At 39.5% G+C, this 27,899-nt stretch overlaps 1 protein-coding gene across 6 annotated transcripts in view; it reads right to left on the reverse strand.

Annotated features, from left to right (window-relative positions):
- The window catches only part of LOC110459164, a 66,892-nt gene that overhangs the window by 14,545 nt on the left and 24,448 nt on the right, over nt 1-27,899 (reverse strand). For all 6 annotated transcript variants that reach the window (XM_021511287.1, XM_021511285.1, XM_021511284.1 and 3 more), the window contains 3 exons: nt 19,477-19,558; nt 10,907-11,058; nt 10,541-10,628 (listed from right to left, as the gene is read on the reverse strand). In XM_021511287.1, the coding sequence (XP_021366962.1) occupies nt 10,541-10,628; nt 10,907-11,058; nt 19,477-19,558 (322 nt within the window). The remainder of the gene's footprint in view (nt 1-10,540; nt 10,629-10,906; nt 11,059-19,476; nt 19,559-27,899) is intronic.

Here is a 27,899-nt window from a genome sequence, read left to right on the forward strand (position 1 = left end):
CAATGTATAGAGAATTGTTATTGCCCAGTTTACATCATTTTTATAACTGCTATTTTACAGAGTGTTATAGAGAAGGTATTTGACAGCCTACCATGTATATAGAGATTCTATTCTCATTATACACTGGCTATGTGCAGCAGTTAACTCGAGATAACTTCCACTCATATTACCCACGAAACACCAAAGGAAACAATAACATTTACCATCACAAAGTTCAAATTCATATTTAATGAAGGGTAAGAAACCTTTGAGATATGTCTAATGCAGCTTTGTGATAGACGGTGTAACCAATTTAAAGCTAGAGAACGCATCACTCGTATCTAGATTTGTCAGCTTAACAACAGTATTGTGATATTCTAAACTCACGTTATTTATCTTCAAGTAATATAATCTGAACTAATTTAATGGGCATTTGTGCATAAATATCATCCATGTATTTCTGTTACGTTTACATAATAAATATTGAAACAAACGTTGTCTTTTAACAATGGAATATGTCTGAATAAATTCAAATTTCAAAATATATTAAGTTGACTTATGTTTGCAAGTCAAAGCACAGATGTTTATTACTGCACTGGTAACCGTTCTGCCTCAATCCAACAGCATTTAAGTCAATATTTCCAAAATCCAGAGAGAGCATGAAACTTTAGATAAATTACTTAGCAACTTGCTAAATGTACATCTGGAACACTTATAATAACCTGAAATACATGTGGCATGTTTCAGAATGTTTCATAGGGGAAATGTAGGAGTTGATGAAAATCAAGTATTCCTTTTATTTCAACAGATGGACAGTGCACCTGGCCATGTCAAAAAGTGGTGAAATATAGATTTTGGTGAGTCATATTGAATTATATTGCACTGATCAAAATGAACATTGTATTACAGAATATCGTTTTAAATACAATTTTACAGGAAACTGATTATATGTGCATGTAATATACAGAAGAATGGAACGAATCGCAAGTGCCCATCATATTCCGCTGCAAACATACATAGAAATGGAACACTTCACAAGTGCTCACCATATTTAACTGTAAATATACAGAAAAACAAAACACATAACAAGTACATTCCCACCATATTTAACAGTAAGTATACAGAGGAATGGAACACATCACGAGTGCCCATCATATTCAACAGTCAATAAACAGAGGAATGGAACACATCACGGGTGCCCATCATATTCAACAGTCAATATACAGAGAAATGGAACACATTACGAGTGCCCACCATAATTAACAGTCAATATACAGAGGAATGGAACACATCATGAGTGCCCATCATATTTAACAGTCAATATACAGAGAAAAAGAACACATTACGAGTTCCCGCCATATTTAACAGTAAATAAACAGAGGACTGGAACACATCAAAAGTGTCCACCATATTTAACAGTAAATATACAGAGAACTGGAACACATCACGATCGTGTGTTCCCAACATATTAACTTGTAAAGATACAGAGTACTGGAACACATCAAAAGTGCCCACCATATTTACCAGTAAATATACAGAGAAATGGAACATATCACGAGTGCCCAGCATATTTACTAGTAAATATCCAAAGCACTTGAACACATCAAAAGTGACCGCCACATTTAACAGTAAATATCCAGAGAAATATAACACATCACGAGTGCCAACCATATTTAACAGTAAATATCCAGAGGACTGGAACACATCACGATCGTGAATGCCCACCATATTTAACATTAAATATACAGCGCAATGGAACACATTATGAGTGCCCACCGTATTTAACAGTAAATATCCAGAGAAATGGAACACATCACGATCGTGAATGCCCACCATATTTAACAGTAAATATCCTGACGACTGGAACACATCACGATCGTGTGTTCCCAACATATTTACCAGAAAAGATACAGAGGACTGGAACACATCACGAGTGCCCACCATATTTAACAGTAAATATCCAAAGGACTGGAACAGATCACGATCGTGTTTGCCCACCATATTTTCCAGTAGACATACAGAGGACTGGAACACATCAAAAGTGCCCACCATATTTAACAGTAAATATACAGAGGACTGGAACACATCAAAGGTGCCCACCATATTTACCAGTAAATACACAGAGAAATGGAACACATCACGAGTGCCCAGCATATTTACCAGTGAATATCCAAAGCACTTGAACACATCAAAAGTGACCGCCACATTTAACAGTAAATATACAGAGAAATGGAACACATCACGAGTGCCAACCATATTTAACAGTAAATATCCAGAGGACTGGAACACATCACGATCGTGTGTGCCCACCATATTTAACAGTAAATATCCAGAGTATTGGAACACATCACGATCGTGAATGCCCACCATATTTAACATTAAATATACAGAGCAATGGAACACATTATGAGTGCCCACCATATTTAACAGTAAATATACAGAGAAATGGAACACATCACGAGTGCCCACCATATTTAACAGAAAATATCATGGAATGGAACACATTACTAGTTCCCGCCATATTTAACAGTAAAATGCCCACCATATTTAACATTAAATATCCAGAGGACTGGAACACATCAAAAGTGCCCACCATATTTAACAGTAAATATCATGGAATGGAACACATTACGAGTTCCCGCCATATTTAACAGTAAATAAACAGAGGACTGGAACACATCAAAAGTGCCCACCATATTTACCAGTAAATACACAGAAAAATGGAACACATCAAAAGTGCCCCCCATATTTACCAGAAAATATACAGAAAAATGGAACACATCAAAAGTGCCAACCATATTTAACAGTCAATATACAGCGGTCTGGAACACATCACGATCGTGTGTTCCCACCATATTAAACAGTAAATATACAGAGGACTGGAACACATCAAAAGTGCCCACCATATTTACCAGTAAATACACAGAAAAATGGAACACATCACGAGTGCCCAGCATATTTACCAGTGAATATCCAGAGGACTGGAACACATCACGATCGTTTGTGCCCACCATATTTAACAGTAGACATACAGAGGACTGGAACACATCAAAAGTGACCACCATATTTAACAGTAAATATACAGAGAAATGGAACACATCACGATCGTGAATGCCCACCATATTTAACAGTAAATATCCTGAGGACTGGAACACATCGCGATCGTGTGTTCCCAACATATTTACCAGAAAAGATACAGAGGACTGGAACACATCACGAGTGCCCACCATATTTAATAGTAAATATCCAAAGGACTGGAACAGATCACGATCGTGTGTGCCCACCATATTTTCCAGTAGACATACAGAGGACTGGAACACATCAAAAGTGCCAACCATATTTAACAGTAAATATGCAGAGGACTGGAACACATCACGATCGTGTGTTCCCACCATATTTACCAGTAAATATACAGAGAAATGGAACACATCAAAAGTGCCCACCATATTAACCAGTAAATATACAGAGGACTGGAACACATCACGATCGTGTGTTCCCACCATATTTACCAGTAAATATACAGAGGACTGGAACACATCAAAAGTGACCACCATTTTTACCAGTAAATATACAGAGAAATGGAACACATCACGAGTGCCCACCATATTTAACAGTAAATATCCTGAGGACTGGAACACATCACGATCGTGTGTTCCCAACATTTTTACCAGAAAAGATACAGAGGACTGGAACACATCACGAGTGCCCACCATATTTAACAGTAAATATCCAAAGGACTGGAACACATCACGATCTTGTGTGCCCACCATATTTTCCAGTAGACATACAGAGGACTGGAACACATCAAAAGTGCCAACCATATTTAACAGTAAATATACAGAGGACTGGAACACAGCAAAAGTGCCCACCATATTTACCAGTAAATATACAGAGAAATGGAACACATCACGAGTCCCCACCATATTTAACAGTAAATATCCAGAGGACTGGAACACATCACGATCGTGTGTTCCCACCATATTTACCAGTAAAGATACAGAGGACTGGAATACATCAAAAGTGCCCACCACATCTACCAGTAAATATACAGAGAAATGGAACACATCACGAGTGCCCAGCATATTTAACAGTAAATATCCAGAGAAATGGAACACATTATAAGTGCCCACCATATTTAACAGTAAATATCCAGAGGACTGGAACACATCACGATCGTGTGAGCCCACCATATTTAACAGTAGACATACAGAGGACTGGAACACATCAAAAGTGCCCACCATATTTAACAGTAAATATCCAGAGGATGGAACATATCACGATCATGTGTTCCACCATATTTACCAGTAAAGATACAGAAGACTGGAACACATCAAAAGTGCCCACCATATTTGACAGAAAATATACAGAGAAATGGAACACATCACGATTGTGTGTTCCCACCATATTAAACAGTAAATAAACGGAGAAATGGAACACATCAAAAGTGGCAACCATATTTAACAGTCAATATACAGAGGACTGGAACACATCACGATTGTGTGTTCCCACCATATTAAACAGTAAATATACAGAGAAATGGAACACATCAAAAGTGCCAACCATATTTAACAGTCAATATACAGAGGACTGGAACACATCACGATCGTGTGTTCCCACCATATTTGAACAATGGAATAATGAATAATGGAACACATTACGAGTGCCCACCATATTTACCAGTCAATATACAGAGAATTGCAATACATCAAAAGTGCCCACCATATTTAACAGTAAATATACAGAGGACTGGAACACATCACGATCGTGTGTTCCCACGACATTTACCAGTTAATATACAGAGAATTGGAATACATCAAAAGTGCCCACGACATTTACCAGTCAATATACAGAGAATTGGAATACATCAAAAGTGCCCACGACATTTACCAGTTAATATACAGAGAATGGGAATACATCAAAAGTGCCCATCATATTTACCAGTAAATATGCAAAAAAATTGATCACATCACGATCGTGGGAGTGCCCACCATATTTAAGGTCATAGGAGTGGATTGCTAAACGGAAACAGGAAGTACATCCCTAGTTGAAAATCCTATTATATTAAATAATATTTAAGTATTGCAAAGCAATCAAGGTATTAATTCAGTTGTTTTTTAATCAATGAGTCACATGTGTCCATTTTTCTGTACTTCAGAAAACCGGCTACCTATTTCACTACTGTGAAGTTTTTCAAGAACGATAACTCTTGCATGATATTTACCAGTAAATATACAGAGAAATGGAACACATCACGAGTGCCAAGCATATTTAACAGTAAATATCCAGAGAAATGGAACACATTATGAGTGCCCACCATATTTAACAGCAAATATCCAGAGGACTGGAACACATCACGATCGTGTGTGCCCACCATATTTAACAGTAAATATCCAGAGGACTGGAACACATCACGATCATGTGTGCCCACCATATTTAACAGTAAATATCCAGAGGACTGGAACACATCACGATCGTGTGTGCCCACCATATTTTCCAGTAGACATACAGAGGACTGGAACACATCAAAAGTGCCAACCATATTTAACAGTCAATATACAGAGGACTGGAACACATCACGATCGTGTGTTCCCACGACATTTACCAGTTAATATACAGAGAATTGGAATACATCAAAAGTGCCCATCATATTTACCAGTAAATATGCAGAAAAATTGATCACATCACGATCGTGGGAGTGCCCACCATATTTAAGGTCATAGGAGTGTATTGCTAAACGGAAACAGGAAGTACATCCCTAGTTGAAAATCCTATTATATTAAATAATATTTAAGTATTGCAAAGCAATCAAGGTATTAATTCAGTTGTTTTTTAATCAATGAGTCACATGTGTCCATTTTTCTGTACTTCAGAAAACCGGCTACCTATTTCACTACTGTGAAGTTTTTCAAGAACGATAACTCTTGCATGCAATTAGTATGTGTATATGGTTTTATTATAAAATGTCAATTTTTAATCGTTTATAGATGATTATTTTTTTTTACAATTTCAGCATTTATGAAATTGATATATATAAATGCAATTCTAATCTATGTTAGTATCAATTTTATTGAAATTATTTTGCAAAATAAATGTGTGTTTCAATTTTTTTTCAAAATTCAATCCTTTTTACATAAATTCCATTTAAAATCCTTAAAATTCTGACAACCTTCATTTTTTTTTGTGGCAGAAAATTTTCTTTATTTTAAAGCAATATAACTACAAAATTTGAATAATTTCTACTGAGAAATGGCGACACAATCCTATTACCTTTTAACAGTTAATATATACAGAGGAATGGAACACATCAAAAGTGCCCATAATATTCAACAGTAAATATACAGAGGACTGGAACACATCAAAAGTGCCCACCACATCTAACAGTAAATATCCAGAACAAGAGTACCGCATGGCGGAACAATATATGCCCGTCGAATGCCATATAGTGTTATATACTATCTTACATTAAAATAAGATTTGCATCACCTTAAGAGTGACTAGCTAGCATGCTATAAATCTCACCTTTCACTACAAAGACTATGTTCGATTTTCTTTAACTTTCTAACTGTTTGAGGAAAACAAGTAATCAAAAGATTAGTCTCCAACTCATTAAACACAACTTGATATCATGATTATAAAGCCTGCCAAGTTTCAAAGAAATCGATAGAAAACTGTAGAAAGAGACCTCCGGATAAGATTCGAAATTCTATAAATAAACAAAGGGCAATAACTTCTGCAAAAATAGTCGAATCAAAAATGTGTTCTAAGAAACATAACTATATATCATGACTATAACGATTTCCAAGTTTCAAAGAAATCGGTCGAAAAAAGTAGGAGGAACTTTCCAGACAAAAATCAATTAATGAAATATACAAAGGACCATAACTTTTGCAAAAATAATCAAATCAAAATTCTTTTTGTGCAAACAAAACAACAAATCATGATTATAATGTCTAACAAGTTTCAAAGACATCGGTTGAAAAATGTAGTAACAGTTATCATAAACAGTAATTTACTGTTAAAAATGTAATGATCGCCGGACAAAAATCAAATACTGAAATAAACAAAGGGCAATAACTTTTGCAAAAATTGTCAAATCAAAATTCTTTTCAGGGAAACACAACAACATATCATGATGATAAAGCCTACCAAGTTTCAAAGAAATTGTCGTAAAATGTAGTAGGAGATCTCCGGACAAAAAATCAAATACATATCATGATAATAAAGCCAAACAAGTTTCAAAGAAATAAACAAAGGGCAATGACTTTTGCAAAAATAATTGAATAAAAATTCTTTTCAGGAAAACACAACTTCATATCATGAGTATAATCACGGTCTAATCTAATTCCGTGGTATAATGTATACCAAGTTTCGAAGAGATCGGTCGAAAAATGTTGGAGTAAATGTCCGGCCAAAAAAAACAAATACTGAAATAAACAAAGGGGTATAACTTTTGGAAAAATTATCGAATCAAAATTCTTTTAAGGGAAACACAACGTCATATTATGATTATAATGTTTACTAAGTTTCAAATAGATCGGTTGAAAAATGTAGGAGGAGAGTGAAATATACAAAGGGCAATAACTTCTGCAAAAATTGTCGCATCAAAATTCTTTTTGGGGAAACACAACTTCATATCATGGTTATAATTTTAAATGTATACCAAACTTCAAAGAGATCGGTCGAAAAATGTAGGAGGAGATCGCCGGACAAAAATCAAATACTGAAATAAACAAAGGGGAATAACTTTTGCAAAAATTGTTGAGTCAAAATTCTTTTCAGGGAAACACAACAACATATCATGAGGATAAAGCCTACCGAGTTTCAAAGAAATCGTTCAAAAAATGTAGTAGGAGATCTCCGGACAAAAAATCAAATACTGAAATAAACAAAGGGGGATCACTTTTGCAAAAATAGTCAAATCAAAATTCTTTTCAGGGAGTTACAACTCCATATCCTGATTATAATGTATACAAAGTTTCATAGAGATCGGTCAAAAATGTAGAAGGAGATTGCCGAACAAACAAAAGTTTACGCCAGACAGAGGGACGGACAGACAACGTCATACCAAAATACTCCCGTCAAATTTGACGGGCGTATAAAAATGGAGCACATTACGAGTGCCCACAATATTTAACAGTTAATATATACAGAGGAATGAAACACATCAAAAGTACCTACTACATTTAACAGTACATATACAGAGGACTGGAACACATCGAGTGCCCACCATATTTAACAGTACATATACAAAGGACTGGAACACATCAAAAATGCCCACCACATTTAACAGTAAATAAACAGAGGCCTGGAACACATCAAAAAGTATCGACCATATTTAACAGTAAATATGCAGAGGACTGGAACACATCGAGTGCCCACCACATTAAACAGTAAATATACAGAGGAATGGAACACATCAAAAGTGCCCACTATATTTACTTAACAGTACATGTAGATATTCCGTCTTTGCGTATTGCAGAGTTATCTTCTCTTGTGAGCAGGTATTGATATAATATTCAACAGTAAATATACAGAGGACTGGAACACATCAAAAGTGCCCACCACATTTAACAGTAAATAAACAGAGGACTGGAACACATCAAAAAGTATCCACCATATTTAACAGTAAATATACAGAGGAATGGAACACATCACGATCGTGTGTGCCCCCCACATTCAACAGTAAATATACAGAGGACTGGAACACATCAAAAGTGCCCACCACATTTAACAGTAATTATACAGAGGACTGGATCACATCAAAAGTACCCACCATATTTAACAGTAAATATACAAAGGACTAGAACACATCAAAAGTGCCCACCACATTTAACAGTAATTATACAGAGGACTGGATCACATCAAAAGTCCCCACCATATTTAACGGTACATATACAAAGGTCTGGAACACATCAAAAGTCCCCACCATATTTAACAGTCAATATACAGAGGACTGGAACCCTTCAAAAGTGCCCACCACATTTAACAGTAATTATGCAGAGGACTGGATCACATCAAAAGTACCCACCATATTTAACGGTACATATACAAAGGACTGGAACACATCACGATCGTGTGTTCCCACCATATTTACCAGTAAATATACAGAGGACTAGAACACATCAAAAGTCCCCACCATATTTAACAGTCAATATACAGAGGACTAGAACACATCGAGTGCCCACCATATTAAACAGTAAATAAACGGAGAAATGGAACACATCACGAGTGCTCACCATAGTTATAAGAAACTATATAGAGAAATGGAACACATGAGATGTTCCCACCATATGTAACAAATAATATAAAAAAGAGAACTTGCAGGGAAATGGAATTTAGGAGAATTTCACATCATATTTAAAAATACAGAGGAAGCGAATTTACAGAGAAATGGAATGGATGACAAGTTCCCATCATATTTAATGGTAAAAATACAGAGGAAGAGAATTTACAGAGAATCTGAATATATGAGAGGTTCTCACCATATGTAACAGTTAATATAGCGAGGTAGAGAACACATCACAGTTTCCCACCATGATATTTTATCTCCAGTCCACCTGTATACTGTGTGTGTCAGGTGTGAGGCTGCTTCAAAGGGCAGTACGCGGAGATGTGTCAAACACTACAATACACTCGGCTGATGTAAATAGGCAGTAAATACACACAATCCAAACCTGTAATTTTACTTTAATTATCTTATCTACAAATATATATGTCAGTACTTACAACAACTTGTGCACCCTATCACAGCTCCTGCTTGAACATTCCAGCGGTAAACAGCTGAGCAATTTGTTTGTAGATGAAGTCTAGGTAGTGAACCTGACATTCATTTCAGTGAAATTGACATTCATTGTTGTGAAATTGCTGTTCATTGTCACCAACAGGTGGTCAAAACGTACCATATAGACACTACTGACCAGCTACTTACAGACACTGTGTACATCACAAAGAACTTTTATTTCATAAGATCAAACTTTCTCCTCTTTGGGCCTGGACCAAATTCCCACAGTGATGTTCAAAATACTGCTTGTTATACTTACTGTTATTATGGTATCACATTGACAAATAAACTTAAGTTGTACAGTTTTTTATTTTTTTTAAATACAACAAATAAAATAAATGTCAAGTTAAGTAGTATCGTGTCTATACTGGAAGTAGAGTCTGGTCTATACAGGATGTAGAGTCTGGTATATACAGGAAGTAGAGTCTGGTCTAAACAGGAAGTAGAGTCTGGTCTATATGGGGAGTAGAGTCTGGTCTATATGGGGAGTAGAGTCTGGTCTATACAGGAAGTAGAGTCTGGTCTATACAGGAAGTAGAGTCTGGTCTATATGGGGAGTAGAGTCTGGTCTATATGGGGAGTAGAGTCTGGTCTATACGGGAAGTAGAGTCTGGTCTATACGGGAAGTAGAATCTGGTCTATACAGGAAGTAGAGTCTTGTGAGTCTGGTCTATACAGGAAGTAGAGTCTGGTCTATACAGGAAGTAGAGTCTGGCGCCTGATTCATACAGGAAGTAGAGTTGTGTCTATATCAAAAGGTTTTTATGAGAGTTATCTCACCCTGGCATCTCTGACTGGTCCCTGATGTCCTTGCAGCAGTCGAACACTGGTCATTGTCATCATGTCCCATTCCCGGATGGTTCCGTCTCTACAACAAAATCATAAACACAACATGTTACTTTAGTCTAGATCAGTTCAGCAACATAAGTCAATCAAATCAATGCTCATTTCACAGACAGTAACGCTACAATTTCTCTAAAATTATTATCATTATCAGATCTCAAGTAAGAGTAGTATTTGAGCAGTAATCAATATCAGATCTTCTTACATCCTAATACGATTTTGATTATGTTGGAGTAATATCAAGATAAAAATAAGAATTTCCAACTTTTTAAATTGAAACACAGATACAGATACAATTCTCACCCGGAGGCTGTGATGAAACGACCTTGGTGGTAATTGACCCTGTAGATGGGTTTGTCATGGGCCTGTATGGCAGCTTCACTCTCACCGGACATCTTGTTCCAGAAATAAACACGGCCCTGCAGGTCCCCACTCAGGATTAATTCCCCCTGAATCTTTTGGAATTAAAATGAAATTGATTGTTAAAAGCCTTACTAAAAGGTTAGGAATTCATTTCACTTCACCTCATCACAAAAATGATGAGATCATCTACAAATAACATTTCCTTATCTTAAGAACTGTAAAGAATTCTGCATATAAATACAATATCATCAAACACTATCATAACCTAATAACAGTAAACATTCAGAGAAATGGAACCGGTCACATGAAATGTACAGAGAACTGGAACACATGAGACTTGCCAGGATATTGAAACAAATACAGATAGAAGCTGATGTAGAACAGTAAACTATCTGTACCTGTATAGTTATATCACATGAGTGTAAATAAGGCCGTCTAAAAAATCAAGTCAGACTTTGTATAGTCGTAGTACACATACCACTGTCTAAAAACAGACCCAGCATATAAAGGTCGGCAGGATTTAAGATTTAAGTCGAAATCATGTCCAACCATTTAACGCTTGTTCCAGTTTTTTCCCCCGTCTGGATGGGATTTTAAGTGTTTCAGAATTTATTTTTGCCAGTTTGATTAATGGGGGTTCAGTTTGACTACCTGATAAGATGGCTGCATGAAACATTGCATTACTCTATAATCTTTTCATCACTGCTCAAGTGTCTGATGATAAACCTAATCATAATAAATTGCTTTCTGAAACAGACACAATTTATCTATCAATTCAATTAATTATGATGTCTCTCTTTTTTTCACCACCATTTCACAATCTTTTTAAATTGGTTCTAGTGTCTGAGAAATGTTCCCTGTAAAGTCTGTTTTATAAGTTGTTTTATCAATTTTCAATCACAAGCCACTTGATTTCATATTTATGAGAAATGAACTCAGAATTTAAGACCAACTAATATGCAGGAGATCACAAGGTACACGCCTCCTTCCTACCCTGTCCCCCTCCCTGCTCCCCTACCCTGTCCCCCTCCCTGCTTCCCTACCCTATCCCCCTCCCTGCTCCCCTACCCTGTCCCCCTCCCTGTTCCTTCCTACCCTGTCCCCCTCCCTGCTCCTTCCTACCCTGTCCCCCTCCCTGCTCCCCTACCCTGTCCCCCTCGAGCTCCCTGCTCCTTCCTACCCTGTCCCCATCCCTGCTTCCCTACCCTGTCCCCCTACCTGCTCCCCTCTTTCAATATTCAACACATGTATTATAATAATGTCACTATATATATTTAAANTCTGTCCCCCTCGAGCTCCCTGCTCCTTCCTACCCTGTCCCCTCCCTGCTTCCCTACCCTGTCCCCCTCCCTGCTCCCCTACCCTGTCCCCCTCCCTGCTCCCCTACCCTGTTCCCCTCCCTGTTCCTTCCTACCCTGTCCCCCTCCCTGCTCCTTCCTACCCTGTCCCCCTCCCTGCTCCCATACCCTGCCCCCCTCCCTGCTCCTTCCTACCCTGTCCCCCTCCCTGCTCCCCTACCCTGTCCCCCTCGAGCTCCCTGCTCCTTCCTACCCTGTCCCCATCCCTGCTTCCCTACCCTGTCCCCCTACCTGCTCCCCTCTTTCAATATTCAACACATGTATTATAATAATGTCACTATATATATTTAAACACTCTTTCATAATTGCTTGATTTTCGTTTGGTATTTACGTCTTTAAAGTATTCATTTCTACTTTTAATTTTGATAGACAGTCAATCAAGATTGATTAAGTGACCCTGGAGTCACAGTTATAAACTTTACAGACTCCTTATAACATCAGATAAAACACTTGTGCTTGGTACCAAATTTAAATATCAATTACTACATATCTCCTCTATATTAGGACAGATCAGTTTCGTTTCTAAATTGAGATATATTTTGACAAGAAACTCCATGCCCTTAGATGATCGGATAGTATTGATAATTTGATGATTACTTTGTACAGAATGTTAAAAGCCAAACTATTTTGCAAACATTTTAAATGATCTTTAGAAAATAGTTTGTCCATTTAACCTCATGTACGTCATAAAGATTTGGCAAGGAAACTTTATCTATTTGAGGTTTTACACATTAACGTAAATCTTGACGTCCTAATTGGGACGTCCCTGTCTATGAGAGTTTAATGTGGGTCCGGTATTGTCTGTCGGATAGGTAGTACAATACTCGCACAATGAATATCGAGTTTGTCAGGCGAACATCACCAATATACTATAATCATGTAATCGACAGATGAATGAAATTCCAGCCAAAGTGACCCGATTGTTCCTATATGTAGACCCAGCTTTGACTGTAGAGGTTATGTTATTAATGTTAAACGAGTTGGGCGTGGCAGAGAAATGCAGGTGCTGTGTAGATAATGCACACCATAGAACTAACTAATGCTCCAATTCTACTTAATACCCTTCCCGAGTTCTGAATTTATTCTATCAAATGACACAGGTAATGAATAGGCCACATAACAGGGAAGGCCAGCGTGTATAGTTTTTGTACTTTCCACCGAAATGTGTTTATACCTCACTCTATTCATAACAAAAGATGTTCTTGAATTCATTTAGATAAAAAAAAAAGTGTTGGGCTCACAGCTGTGAAGATAAAACACTGAGGTGACAGTGTTGTCAGACAAGATAGGACATACACCAAAGTAGATATTACAGCGAAGAGCCGAGGTAGAGATACACCAGGTGGGCTGTCAGAGGTGAACTGCCACAATTATATACCTTATCAGCCAATCAACACATCCCTTCATCAGTAGGAAAACACTGACCATAAATGTCAATCAAACACAAAATTTGAAAATTTGTAAGTTTTGTACAACACCAACGTTTTAATACCCTTGGCCAGTGACCTCCACTGAGGATCTGAAGGAGGGTCTAGCTTTCTGTCACTTTCTGTGATAGTCTTTGTTGATCGTGAAGAACTCACTGTTCGGACAGTTAAAGTCATATTGATACATGTTTATACCATAAACATAGTTATACCTTGTTGTATTTTTTGTTGTAATTACAATGTAATCTAAATACTGTATTGTAATTACTATGCAGTATATACCTCGTATTATTTTTTGTAATTAAAATGTAATACTGTATACGGGTTTATTTTCGCCTCAGTTTAGCTTTCGCCTTTTTCACTCTCCTTAATGAGGGCTAATTTATCATGACAGCTAATATTAGTAAACATTTTGTATACATATCAAACATATGCCAAGGGTAAAACTAACACTAGGCGAATATGGATTTTAATGGCAAAGGGCGAAAATACGACTGAGCGAAAGTTCCTCGGTAGACAGTATATCGACTATGTAGTCTGCATCTGTTGTTTTTTACAATCTAGTATACAGCAAGGTAAACAACATTAAATTCCTGTAAATCTTTAACACACAACCTCAACATCTATATTTCTTATTTTCAATTGAATTAGCATCTGATAAAATAATTTCCTAAGGAATGGTACCAGAGGTTTGAGATTTTATTAGAATACCTATTTCTGTGAGGAAGGATAAGTGACTTAAGCACATTTTCAGGAGGAAATGTACCTACAATTAATTTGAAAGTAAACATCTTCTCTTCTGTATCATTTAAGGGGCTATATATACACACACCTAATGAACCCCCGGGCAGCCTGTCATTTACAAACTCAGAATCAACATGTGTTCGTAAGCATATTATGAAAACATAAACACTTGGAGCTAGACCCATTCCTAATGACTTGTTCATGCAATCCTCTTTAATAAGACACTAGTGTTCGTTTACCCCGTGTTCCTATTACAGACAGCCAGATTGGGAAGCTAAATATGTGTTTCTATCTAGGAAACAAATTGAAACTTTTATTAAAATGAAATATTTGAAAATTTATTTGAGTGTCTATTAAATTAATCAAGAGTGTTATAAGACAGAGTGTTTTATAACACATTGGAAAAGGTGTTATCAGACATAAATAAATGTACTAAATACAGGCAGAATGGTATATAAGACAATGTGCTATAACACATAAAAAAGGTGGTATCAAATACAAGGTGGTGTCACGTACTGGTACGACATGGTGATATCAACAGATAGGGTGGTATCAGGTACATACAAAGTGGTATCAGAAACATACAAGGTGGTATCAGATACAGACAGGGTGATATCAGATACAGACAGGGTGGTATCAGGTACATACAAGGTGGTATCAGATACAGACATAGTGATATCAGATACAGACAGGGTGGTATCAGATACATACAAGGTGGTATCAGATACAGACAGAGTGATATCAGATACAGACAGGGTGGTATCAGGTACATACAAGATGGTATCACGTACTGGTACGACATGGTGATATCAACAGACAGGGTGGTATCAGGTACATACAAAGCGGTATCAGAAACATACAAGGTGGTATCAGATACAGACAGAGTGATATCAGATATAGACAGGGTGGTATCAGGTACATACAATGTGGTATCAGATACAGACAGGGAGGTACATACAAAGCGGTATCAGAAACATACAATGTGATATCAGATACAGACAGAGTGATAACATAAACAGACAGGGTGGTATCAGGTACAGACAGAGTGGTATCAGATACAGACAGGGTGGTATCAGAAACAGACAGGGTGGTATCAGGTACATACAAGGCGGTATCAGAAACATACAAGGTGATATCAGATACAGACAGAGTAATATCAGATACAGACAGGGTGGTATCAGAAACAGACAGGGTGGTATCAGGTACATACAAGGTGGTATCAGATACAGACAGGGTGGTATCAGGTACATACAAAGCGGTATCAGAAACATACAAGGTGATATCAGATACAGCCAGGGTGGTATCAGGTACAGACAGAGTGATATCAGATACAGACAGGGTGGTATCAGGTACATACAAGCGGTATTAGAAACATACAAGGTGATATCAGATACAGACAGAGTGATATCAGATATAGACAGGGTGGTATCAGGTACAGACAGAGTGATATCGGAAACAGACACAGAGTGATATCAGGTACATACAAAGCGGTATGAGAAACATACAAGGTGATATCAGATACAGACAGGGCGGTATCAGGTACATACAAGGTGGTATCAGATACAGACAGGGTGGTATCAGGTACATACAAGCGGTATCAGAAACATACAAGGTGACATCAGATACAGACAAAGTGATATCAGATACAGACAGTGTGGTATCAGGTACAGACAGGGTGGTATCAGGTACATACAAGGTGATATCAGATACAGACAGAGTGATATTAGATACAGACAGGGTGGTATCAGGTACATACAAAGTGGTTTCAGGTACATACAAGGTGATATCAGATACAGACAGAGTGATATCAGACACAGACAGAGTGATATCAGATACAGACAGGGTGGTATCAGGTACCAACAAGGTGGTATCAGGTACATACAAGGTGATATCAGATACAGACAGAGTGGTATCAGATACAGACAGGGTGGTATCAGGTACATACAAAGTGGTATCAGAACCATACAAGGTGGTATCAGAAACATACCAGGTGATATCAGATACAGACAGAGTGATATCAGATACAGACAGGGTGGTATCAGGTACATACAAGGTGGTATCAGAAACATACAAGGTGATATCAGATACAGACAGAGTGATATCAGATACAGACAGGGTGGTATAAGGTACATACAAGCAGTATTAGAAACATACAAGGTGATATCAGATACAGACAGAGTGATATCAGATACAGACAGAGTGATATCAGATACAGACAGAGTGATATCAGGTACATACAAAGCGGTATCAGAAACATACAAGGTGATATCAGATACAGACAGAGTGGTATCAGATACAGACAGGGTGGTATCAGGTACATACAAGCGGTATCAGAAACATACAAGGTGATATCAGATACAGACAAAGTGATATCAGATACAGACAGAGTGGTATCAGGTACATACAAGGTGGTATCAGGTACATACAAGGTGATATCAGATACAGACAGGGTCATATCAGATACAGACAGGGTGGTATCAGGTACATACAAAGTGGTATCAGGTACATACAAGGTGATATCAGATACAGACAGAGTGATCTCAGATACAGACAGAGTGATATCAGAAACAGACAGGGTGGTATCAGGTACAAACAAGGTGGTATCAGGTACATACAAGGTGATAGCAGATACAGACAGAGTGGTATCAGATACAGACAGGGTGGTATCAGATACATACAAGGTAGTATCAGACACATACAGATGGTATCAGATACAGATGGGGTGGTATAAGGTATCAGATGCAGACAGGGTGGTATCAGGTACAAACAAGGTGGTATCAGACACATACAATGTGGTATCAGATACAGACAGGGTGGTATCAGATACAGACATGGTGGTATCAGAAACAGACAGGGTGGTATCAGGTACATACAATGTGATATCAGAAACATACAAGGTGGTATCAATACAGACAGGGTGGTATCAGGTACATACAATGTGGTATCAGATACAGAGAGGGTGTTATCAGATACAGACAAGGTGGTATTAGGTTCATACAGGGTGGTATCAGATACAGACAGGATGGTATCAGGTACAGATAGAGTGATATCAGATACAGACAGGGTGGTATCAGGTACAAACAGGGTGGTATCAGAAACAGACAGGGTGGTATCAGGTACAGACAGAGTGGTATCAGATACAGACAGGGTGGTATCAGATACAAATAGGATGGTATCAGGTACAAACAGAGTGATATCGGATATGGACAGGGTGGTATCAGATACAGACCAGATAAAGACAGTATAATATCAAATACAGACAGGGTGGTATCAGATACAGATAGGATAGTATCAGTCACAGACAGGATGGTATCAAACACAGACAGGGTGGTATCAGTCACAGACAGGGGGGTATCAGTCACAGACAGGATGGGATCAAACACAGACAGGGTGGTATCAGATACAGACAGGATGGTATCAAACACAGACAGGATGGTATCAGATACAGACAGGGTGGTATCAGATACACACAGGGTGGTATCAGATACAGATAGGATGGTATCAGGTACAAACAGAATGATATCGGATATGGACAGGATGGTATCAGATACAGATAGGATGGTATCAGGTACAGACAGAGTGATATCGGAAACAGACAGGATGGTATCAGATACAGACCAGATATAGACAGTATGATATCAAATACAGACAGGGTGGTATCAGATACAGACAGGATGGTATCAAACACAGACAGGGTGGTATCAGACACAGACAGGATGGTATCAGATACAGACAGGGTGGTATCAGATACAGACAGGGTGGTATCAGACACAGACAGGGTAGTATCAGTCACAGACAGGGTGGTATCAAACACAGACAGGGTGGTATCAGACACAGACAGGATGGTATCAGATACAGACAGGGTGGTATCAGATACAGACAGGGTGGTATCAGATAATCAGATACAGACAGGGTGGTATCAGACACAGACAGGGTGGTATCAGTCACAGACCGGATGGTATCAAACACAGACAGGGTGGTATCAGACACAGACAGGGTGGTATATCAGACACAGACAGGGTGGTATATCAGACACAGACAGGACGGTATCAGATACAGACAGGGTGGTATCAGATACAGACAGGGTGGTATCAGATACAGACAGGGCTGTATCAGATACAGACAGGGTGGTATCAGACACAGACAGGGTGGTATCAGACACAGACAGGATGGTATCAGGAACAGACAGGGTGGTATCAGATACAGACAGGGTGGTATCAGATACAGACAGGGCGGTATCAGATACAGACAGGGTGGTATCAGACACAGACAGGGTGGTATCAGACACAGACAGGATGGTGTCAGGTACATACAATGTGGTATCAGAAACAGACAGGGTGGTATAAGATATAGACAGTATGATATCAGACACAGACAGGGTGGTATATCAGACACAGACAGGGTGGTATCAGACACAGACAAGGTGGTATATCAGACACAGACAGGATGGTATCATATATGGACAGGGTGGTAGCAAACACAGACAGGGTGGTATCAGACACAGACAAGGTGGTATATCAGACACAGACAGGATGGTATCATATATGGAGAGGGTGGTAGCAAACACAGACAGGGTGGTATCAGGCACAGACAAGGTGGTATATCAGACACAGACAGGATGGTATCAGATACAGACAGGGTGGTATATCAGACACAGACAGGGTGGTATCAGATATGGACAGGGTGGTATCAAACACAGACAGGGGGGTATCAGACACAGACAGGGTGGTATATCAGACACAGACAGGATGGTATCAGATATGGAGAGGGTGGCATCAAACACATTTAATGTGGTATTAGCTTCAAATTGTGGTCATCCCTCATTTTCTTGATTGTAATTAACACCCACTCTCATCACATCAGTGAGAAGGTACCTTGTTGGCTTTTTGGATGTGGGAGATACAAGTGATGAGGAATGTAGAAGGTTACATCTGTGGACTAATTACTGGGGGAAGGAAGAGTAACGGAGCATCTTACTTACCGACACAGTTAATACCTGGTCCTGGCTTCCATCAAATACGTATAAACATTGTTCTGTGTGGATGTTCACCAATCGCAGAGTCCTGAAATAGATACATACACATTGATGCTACATCACAAGTAATCTTCATTCATTATACCAATACTTTTAATGCGGTTTTCTTGTGTCTATACCCGTTCTAACTGTTTCCAAACAAGATAATCAGTGATGACAGCTTCCCACTGAACTGGAGATGCCCTGAGGAAAGTTTACAAACAACACAAATAGATTTATTATCAGTCTCTACAACCCATTACCAAACTAAACCCCTCCGAATTGTTACATGCATCAATGTCCGCCCTCCTCCAAGCCTCAGTAGCTTGATCAAGTGAACATATCTGGTACCCAAACCTCCACATTATACTTAGTACTTATAACATTTTAACAATGGATTTATGCAACAACAAGAACAAATAACTTATGTAAAAAATAGCATTAAATTGACCTGTATATGAAGACTGTGAGAGTCTGTAGACACCATGTGCGAGTGTTAAGATGGCTAATCATTGGTCGTGGCTTCCTTGACAGGACCAGCACTAGACCTGAGCCTGAACCCACACTGAACCATCCCCAACTACAGGTGCTGTATCCCAGCTATCCCCCTCCGACAAACAACATCCTTTACAAGGGGAAAGCACTTAAAAATTAATTGACCAAAAGGAAATGTATGTGGAACTGTTGACTGTTGATTGTGGGAGGTCAGTATCTACGTTTTATTTCACTGTTTGACCCTTACTTTGAATTGCGATGTTAAAACAGGAGTGTAAACATTCCTTTGAATTACCGACTAATGATTGGGTCTTAAAGGGATTGGAAATGTAACGGGTCTTAAAGGGATTGGAAATGTAACATGTCAAAATGATTTTAAATCCACCAGTTTGAATCCCCGATGGATTCCAAAGCTTCATTGCACTTTACCAGGCGGCGATCAAAAAAATAAAAAACGAAAAACAGTACAAGTGTGAGGCTTAAATTCCTCTTAGGTATTGGCATCAGATATGAATCATAAATTCAAAATCAATTAAGGCAGCACTTGAAAAAAAGTAAAACATGAAAAAAATTCATTTGAAACACTACAGTAAATGTAAATATGATTGATAATATGTTTAAATTTTATGCCATAAATCAGTTTTTTTACTTCTAAGTCATTATTCTAAATGCTGCGAGCTGTGAATTTAGCCATGATTCTATGCTATATATACTAATCAACCATGTGGATTTTCTCCCGCTACTCTGGAAGTTTCCTCCACAAATAAGACCTACTAAATGTTTCCATACAGGCCAATAAACATTGATAAAACTTACTTCATATATAAATTGTCGTAAAATAGACCAGAACTATAAGCCACAGGCTAACTAAATACTCACGCCCCCTCAAAGTAAAACTGTTGCATCAATTTCATTTAAGGATGGTAAAGGATTTCATTTTGACAAAATTAATAAATGGGAATCAGAAATAGGCATATAACAGTTATCAAAATGAGCACAACTAAATAGGAAAAGATCCATTAAAGAAAGTTCCATAAATGTCTGTCAAGAATGGACAGGAGACAGGAGATATGTCCAGGTGAGAGGGGATATTGATATAAGGCCGGGGATGTGGACAGGAGACATAGGATATGTCCAGGTGAGAGGGGATATTGATGTAAGGCCGGGGATGTGGACAGGAAACATAGGATATGTCCAGGTGAGAGGGGATATTGATGTAAGGCCGGGGATGTGGACAGGAGACATAGGATATGTACAGGTGAGAGGGGATATTGATGTAAGGCCGGGGATGTGGACAGGAGACATAGGATATGTACAGGTGAGAGGGGATATTGATGTAAGGCCGGGGATGTGGACAGGAGACAGGAGATATGTACAGGTGAGAGGGGATATTGATGTAAGGCCGGGGATGTGGACAGGAGACAGGAGATATGTACAGGTGAGAGGGGATATTGATGTAAGGCCGGGGATGTGGACAGGAGACAGGAGATATGTACAGGTGAGAGGGGATATTGATGTAAGGCCGGGGATGTGGACAGGAGACAGGAGATATGTACAGGTGAGAGGGGATATTGATGTAAGGCCGGGGATGTGGACAGGAGACAGGAGATATGTACAGGTGAGAGGGGATATTGATGTAAGGCCGGGGATGTGGACAGGAGACAGGAGATATGTACAGGTGAGAGGGGATATTGATGTAAGGCCGGGGATGTGGACAGGAGACAGGAGATATGTACAGGTGAGAGGGGATATTGATGTAAGGCCGGGGATGTGGACAGGAGACAGGAGATATGTACAGGTGAGAGGGGATATTGATGTAAGGCCGGGGATGTGGACAGGAGACAGGAGATATGTACAGGTGAGAGGGGATATTGATGTAAGGCCGGGGATGTGGACAGGAGACAGGAGATATGTACAGGTGAGAGGGGATATTGATGTAAGGCCGGGGATGTGGACAGGAGACAGGAGATATGTACAGGTGAGAGGGGATATTGATGTAAGGCCGGGGATGTGGACAGGAGACAGGAGATATGTACAGGTGAGAGGGGATATTGATATAAGGCCGGGGATGTGGACAGGAGACAGGAGATATGTACAGGTGAGAGGGGATATTGATATAAGGCCGGGGATGTGGACAGGAGACAGGAGATATGTACAGGTGAGAGGGGATATTGATATAAGGCCGGGGATGTGGACAGGAGACAGGAGATATGTACAGGTGAGAGGGGATATTGATATAAGGCCGGGGATGTGGACAGGAGACAGGAGATATGTACAGGTGAGAGGGGATATTGATGTAAGGCCGGGGATGTGGACAGGAGACAGGAGATATGTACAGGTGAGAGGGGATATTGATATAAGGCCGGGGATGTGGACAGGAGACAGGAGATAAGTACAAGTGAGAGGGGATATCAATATAAGGCCGGGGATGTGGACAGGAAACAGGAGATATGTACAGGTGAGAGGGGATATTGGTATGAGGCCGGGGATGTGGACAGGAGACATAGGATATGTACAGGTGAGAGGGGATATTGATATAAGGCCGGGGATGTGGACAGGAAACAGGAGATATGTACAGGTAAGAGGGGATATTGATATAAGGCCAGGGATGTGGACAGGAGACAGGAAAAATGTACAGGTGAGAGGGGATATTGATGTAAGGCCTGGGATGTGGACAGGAGACAGGAGATATGTACAGGTGAGAGGGGTATTGATGTAAGGCCAGGGATGTGGACAGGAGACAGAGGATATGTACAGGTGAGAGGGGATATTGATATAAGGCCGGGGATCTGGACAGGAAACAGGAGATATGTACAGGTAAGAGGGGATATTGATGTAAGGCCGGGGATGTGGACAGTAGACAGGAGATATGTACAGGTGAGAGGGGATATTGATGTAAGGCCAGGGATGTGGGAGATATGTACAGGTAAGAGGGGATATTGATATAAGGCCGGGGATGTGGACAGGACAGGAGAGATATGTACATGTAAGAGGGGATATTGATGTAAGGCCGGGGATGTGGACAGGAGACACAGGATATGTACAGGTGAGAGGGGATATTGATGTAAGGCCAGGGATGTGGACAGGAGACAGAGGATATGTACAGGTGAGAGGGGATATTGATGTAAGGCCAGGGATGTGCACAGGAGACATAGGATATGTACAGGTGAGAGGGGATATTGATATAAGGCAGGGGATGTGGACAGGAGACATAGGATATGTCCAGGTGAGAGGGGATATTGATATAAGGCTGGGGATGTGGACAGGAGACAGGAGATATGTACAGGTGAGAGGGGATATTGATGTATGGCCAGAGATGTGGACAGGAGACATAGGATATGTACAGTTGAGAGGGGATATTGATGTAAGGCCGGGGATGTGGACAGGAGACATGAGATATGTACAGGTGAGAGGGGATATTGATGTAAGGCCGGGGATGTGGACAGGAGACAGGAGATATGTACAGGTGAGAGGGGATATTGATGTAAGGCCGGGGATGTGGACAGGAGACAGGAGATATGTACAGGTGAGAGGGGATATTGATGTAAGGCCGGGGATGTGGACAGGAGACAGGAGATATGTACAGGTGAGAGGGGATATTGATGTAAGGCCGGGGATGTGGACAGGAGACAGGAGATATGTACAGGTGAGAGGGGATATTGATGTAAGGCCGGGGATGTGGACAGGAGACAGGAGATATGTACAGGTGAGAGGGGATATTGATGTAAGGCCGGGGATGTGGACAGGAGACAGGAGATATGTACAGGTGAGAGGGGATATTGATGTAAGGCCGGGGATGTGGACAGGAGACAGGAGATATGTACAGGTGAGAGGGGATATTGATGTAAGGCCGGGGATGTGGACAGGAGACAGGAGATATGTACAGGTGAGAGGGGATATTGATGTAAGGCCGGGGATGTGGACAGGAGACAGGAGATATGTACAGGTGAGAGGGGATATTGATGTAAGGCCGGGGATGTGGACAGGAGACAGGAGATATGTACAGGTGAGAGGGGATATTGATGTAAGGCCGGGGATGTGGACAGGAGACAGGAGATATGTACAGGTGAGAGGGGATATTGATGTAAGGCCGGGGATGTGGACAGGAGACAGGAGATATGTACAGGTGAGAGGGGATATTGATGTAAGGCCGGGGATGTGGACAGGAGACAGGAGATATGTACAGGTGAGAGGGGATATTGATGTAAGGCCGGGGATGTGGACAGGAGACAGGAGATATGTACAGGTGAGAGGGGATATTGATGTAAGGCCGGGGATGTGGACAGGAGACAGGAGATATGTACAGGTGAGAGGGGATATTGATGTAAGGCCGGGGATGTGGACAGGAGACAGGAGATATGTACAGGTGAGAGGGGATATTGATGTAAGGCCGGGGATGTGGACAGGAGACAGGAGATATGTACAGGTGAGAGGGGATATTGATGTAAGGCCGGGGATGTGGACAGGAGACAGGAGATATGTACAGGTGAGAGGGGATATTGATGTAAGGCCGGGGATGTGGACAGGAGACAGGAGATATGTACAGGTGAGAGGGGATATTGATGTAAGGCCGGGGATGTGGACAGGAGACAGGAGATATGTACAGGTGAGAGGGGATATTGATGTAAGGCCGGGGATGTGGACAGGAGACAGGAGATATGTACAGGTGAGAGGGGATATTGATGTAAGGCCGGGGATGTGGACAGGAGACAGGAGATATGTACAGGTGAGAGGGGATATTGATGTAAGGCCGGGGATGTGGACAGGAGACAGGAGATATGTACAGGTGAGAGGGGATATTGATGTAAGGCCGGGGATGTGGACAGGAGACATAGGATATGTACAGGAGACGGGGGATATTGAGAGGTGACAGAAGATATTGACAGGAGATATGATATGCACTGCAGACAGGGGATATTGATATGAGATGGAAGGGAAATGAAAAGTATAGACATGGGATATTGACAATTCACAGAGGATATGGACATGAGTTGGGATAGGCAAAGAATATTGACTGTAGACAGTGTTGGATTTATAGTTGAGAAGGGGTATCATACTGGTATATGATTTATTTCTTCTTATCATGAGGAGGATTCAGCGATTAAACTTCAAAACATCTTAACATGCAACTTTACTGAACATTAAATAAATGTTTCAGAGGAGTTCTGCATTGGATAACCAAAGTGGCTGGCTGATTCTGGGAGAAGCACCTATATGTGAGTGGAATACTTGTAGAGACAACATGTACACTTGTAGGTCAGGAGAAGATGAAAGAACTTGGTTACTTAGGAAAACCCTGTCTAACATATCATTTGTGCTGCCTGCCATTACATATACGCTGCGTTAGTGTAAGATTTACTTCCCCTGTCTTACGGAGCTATAAAAAGGTAAGGAACCTTCCAATTAGAAAGCCTCTAGAGAGAGCAATCACTTCCCACAACATGTCGAATAAAATGTCTTCAAGTGGCAAGTACAAAAAAGAGATTCTTGTCATGTAACACGGCGAATTCCTAAAATCCATAAAGCCTTCTGCCATAGTGTTACAAAGGGGTGATCATCAGCACCGGGTACAAACCAATCTAACCACTGCACTTAGGAAACTTAGCAGCAGAACTATGACAAGGTATGTTTTAAGGCTTAAATATTTTATTTTATTAAACTACTGCAAAGGTTGGGGCTTTTGGTTCAGCAGCTGTACAATCAAGTGTCCCATCAAGGCTAGATTAACTATATGATAGTTTTATCAAGTATCTTGTGAACTGGACAGGGCCAGAAAACCGTTACCATAGTTTAGTAAGTATCATGTGCCCATTTTTAGGGTTGTTTCCATTATCTTAATTGATTTTTTTTAATTTTTTTAAATATCAGCCTCTACACTAAATTCATTCCACACAAAAGTTAGTATGATGAAAAAAACTTTGTCACTCAAAGTGCTAATTTACCGCTCACATGAGCAGGGGTACTCAATTATTTCTGATGTCTGCAGCCACCCTACTTAGATGGGAAATAATTAATATAATGAGAGTGAGACTATGCCTACACACTGTAGTATAATGAGACCCTGCCCACCACTTATTTAAAGTATTTATCAGATCATGTTAGAGACAATCCTATAAACTTCCTAGTCACTTGCAAAACAGACCTAGTTCACTGAAATATGGTTTATTGAGAGCAGTCTTTACCAACACAGCATCCTGCAGGTGCGGTTGACCATATGAAGATGCTTTTCATATTTTTCTAATCTTTTCATTACATTTGCATTTGAGGCAAAGATTTTTATGATGTCTTGGTGAAATTGATATCTCGGTGATGTTGAGAGGCAACTTAAACTTAAACTTAAACTTAACCTTAAATTCGTGAAAAATGTAATTGTCAACTAGCATTGTTCAAAACTTCATCAATAAAATAATAGATTTGATCAAATGTTTGTGTCCATTCTCTACTATTTTCCTCCACTTCAGCCCCCCTCCCCAGTTGAAATAAAATCGTTTACTGTGTCTATTTAACTTACAAACATGTGCTCATATATTTTGCAATAATCTGTGGAAAGGATTTATGTATATTGCAAACATTTCTCCAATCGATAAAAATATCTACTTGTTATGAATTTTTTTTTGTTAAGAATGTAAAACCATGCCCACACAATATAGAATGTCAAACCATGCCCATAGAACATATAATTTAATACTATGCCCACATAAAATGGAACATGAACCCATATCCACATAAAACTTAATGTGAGACAATGCCTACAGAATATAGAATATGAAACCATGTCTTAATAAAATTGCTTGTGAAACAATGCCCTCACAAAATAAAATGTACAAACATGCCCAAATAATATCAAATGAGCACCATGCCCACTGAATATGGAATGAGAAGCCAGACTCACGCAATATAGAATGTGAAACCATGACCACTGAATATAGAATGTTAAGCCAGACTCACACAATACAGAATGTGAAACCATGCCCACTGAATATGGAATGTGAAGCCAGACTCACGCAATATAGAATGTGAAACCATGCTCACACAATACAGAATGTGAAACCATGCCCACTGAATATGGAATGTGAAGCCAGACTCACACAATACAGAATGTGAAACCATGCCAACATAACATTTGAAATGTGAAAATATACCCACACAATACAGAATGTGAAACCATGCCCACTGAATATGGAATGTGAAGCCAGACTTACACAATACAGAATGTGAAACCATGCCAACATAACATTTGAAATGTGAAAATATACCCACACATTACAGAATGTGAAACCATGCCCACTGAATATAGAATGTGAAGCCAGACTCACACAATACAGAATGTGAAACCATGCCCACATAACATTTGAAATGTGAAAATATACCCACACAATATAGAATGTGAAACTATGCCCACATGACATCAAATGTGGACCATGCTCGAACAGTATTCAATTTGGAACCATACCCTCACTATATACAAAGTGAAACTATATGCCCACCTGATAAAGAATGTGAAACCATGCCCACATTATATCAAATATTAAACCATGTCCACACAACATAGAATGTGAAACCATGCCCACACAATATAGAATGTGAAACCATGCCCACATTATGTAGAAAAAGAAAAAGAAAAAAATATTCACAATTTCATAACTAGATCACTAAGATACAATAAAATATTTTCATAAAGTGGAAATCAGAAAAAAGGGGCATAACTCAATAAAACAGATTAAAAACACAAAAGTGCACAAGTTCTGAGAGTGGTGATTACATCTATGAAATTTAACAAAAGTTGTATTAAAACTGTAGGAGGATTTGTGAGGAAAAGCTTTGGCTAAGAATTTTGCAAAACTGAAATGGGGTATAACTCTCATAAATATTCAGATCAAAAACAAAAAAGTGAA

The sequence above is a fragment of the Mizuhopecten yessoensis genome, unplaced genomic scaffold, assembly GCF_002113885.1.
Source record: "Mizuhopecten yessoensis strain PY_sf001 unplaced genomic scaffold, ASM211388v2 scaffold9985, whole genome shotgun sequence".
Lineage (NCBI taxonomy): Eukaryota > Metazoa > Mollusca > Bivalvia > Pectinida > Pectinidae > Mizuhopecten > Mizuhopecten yessoensis.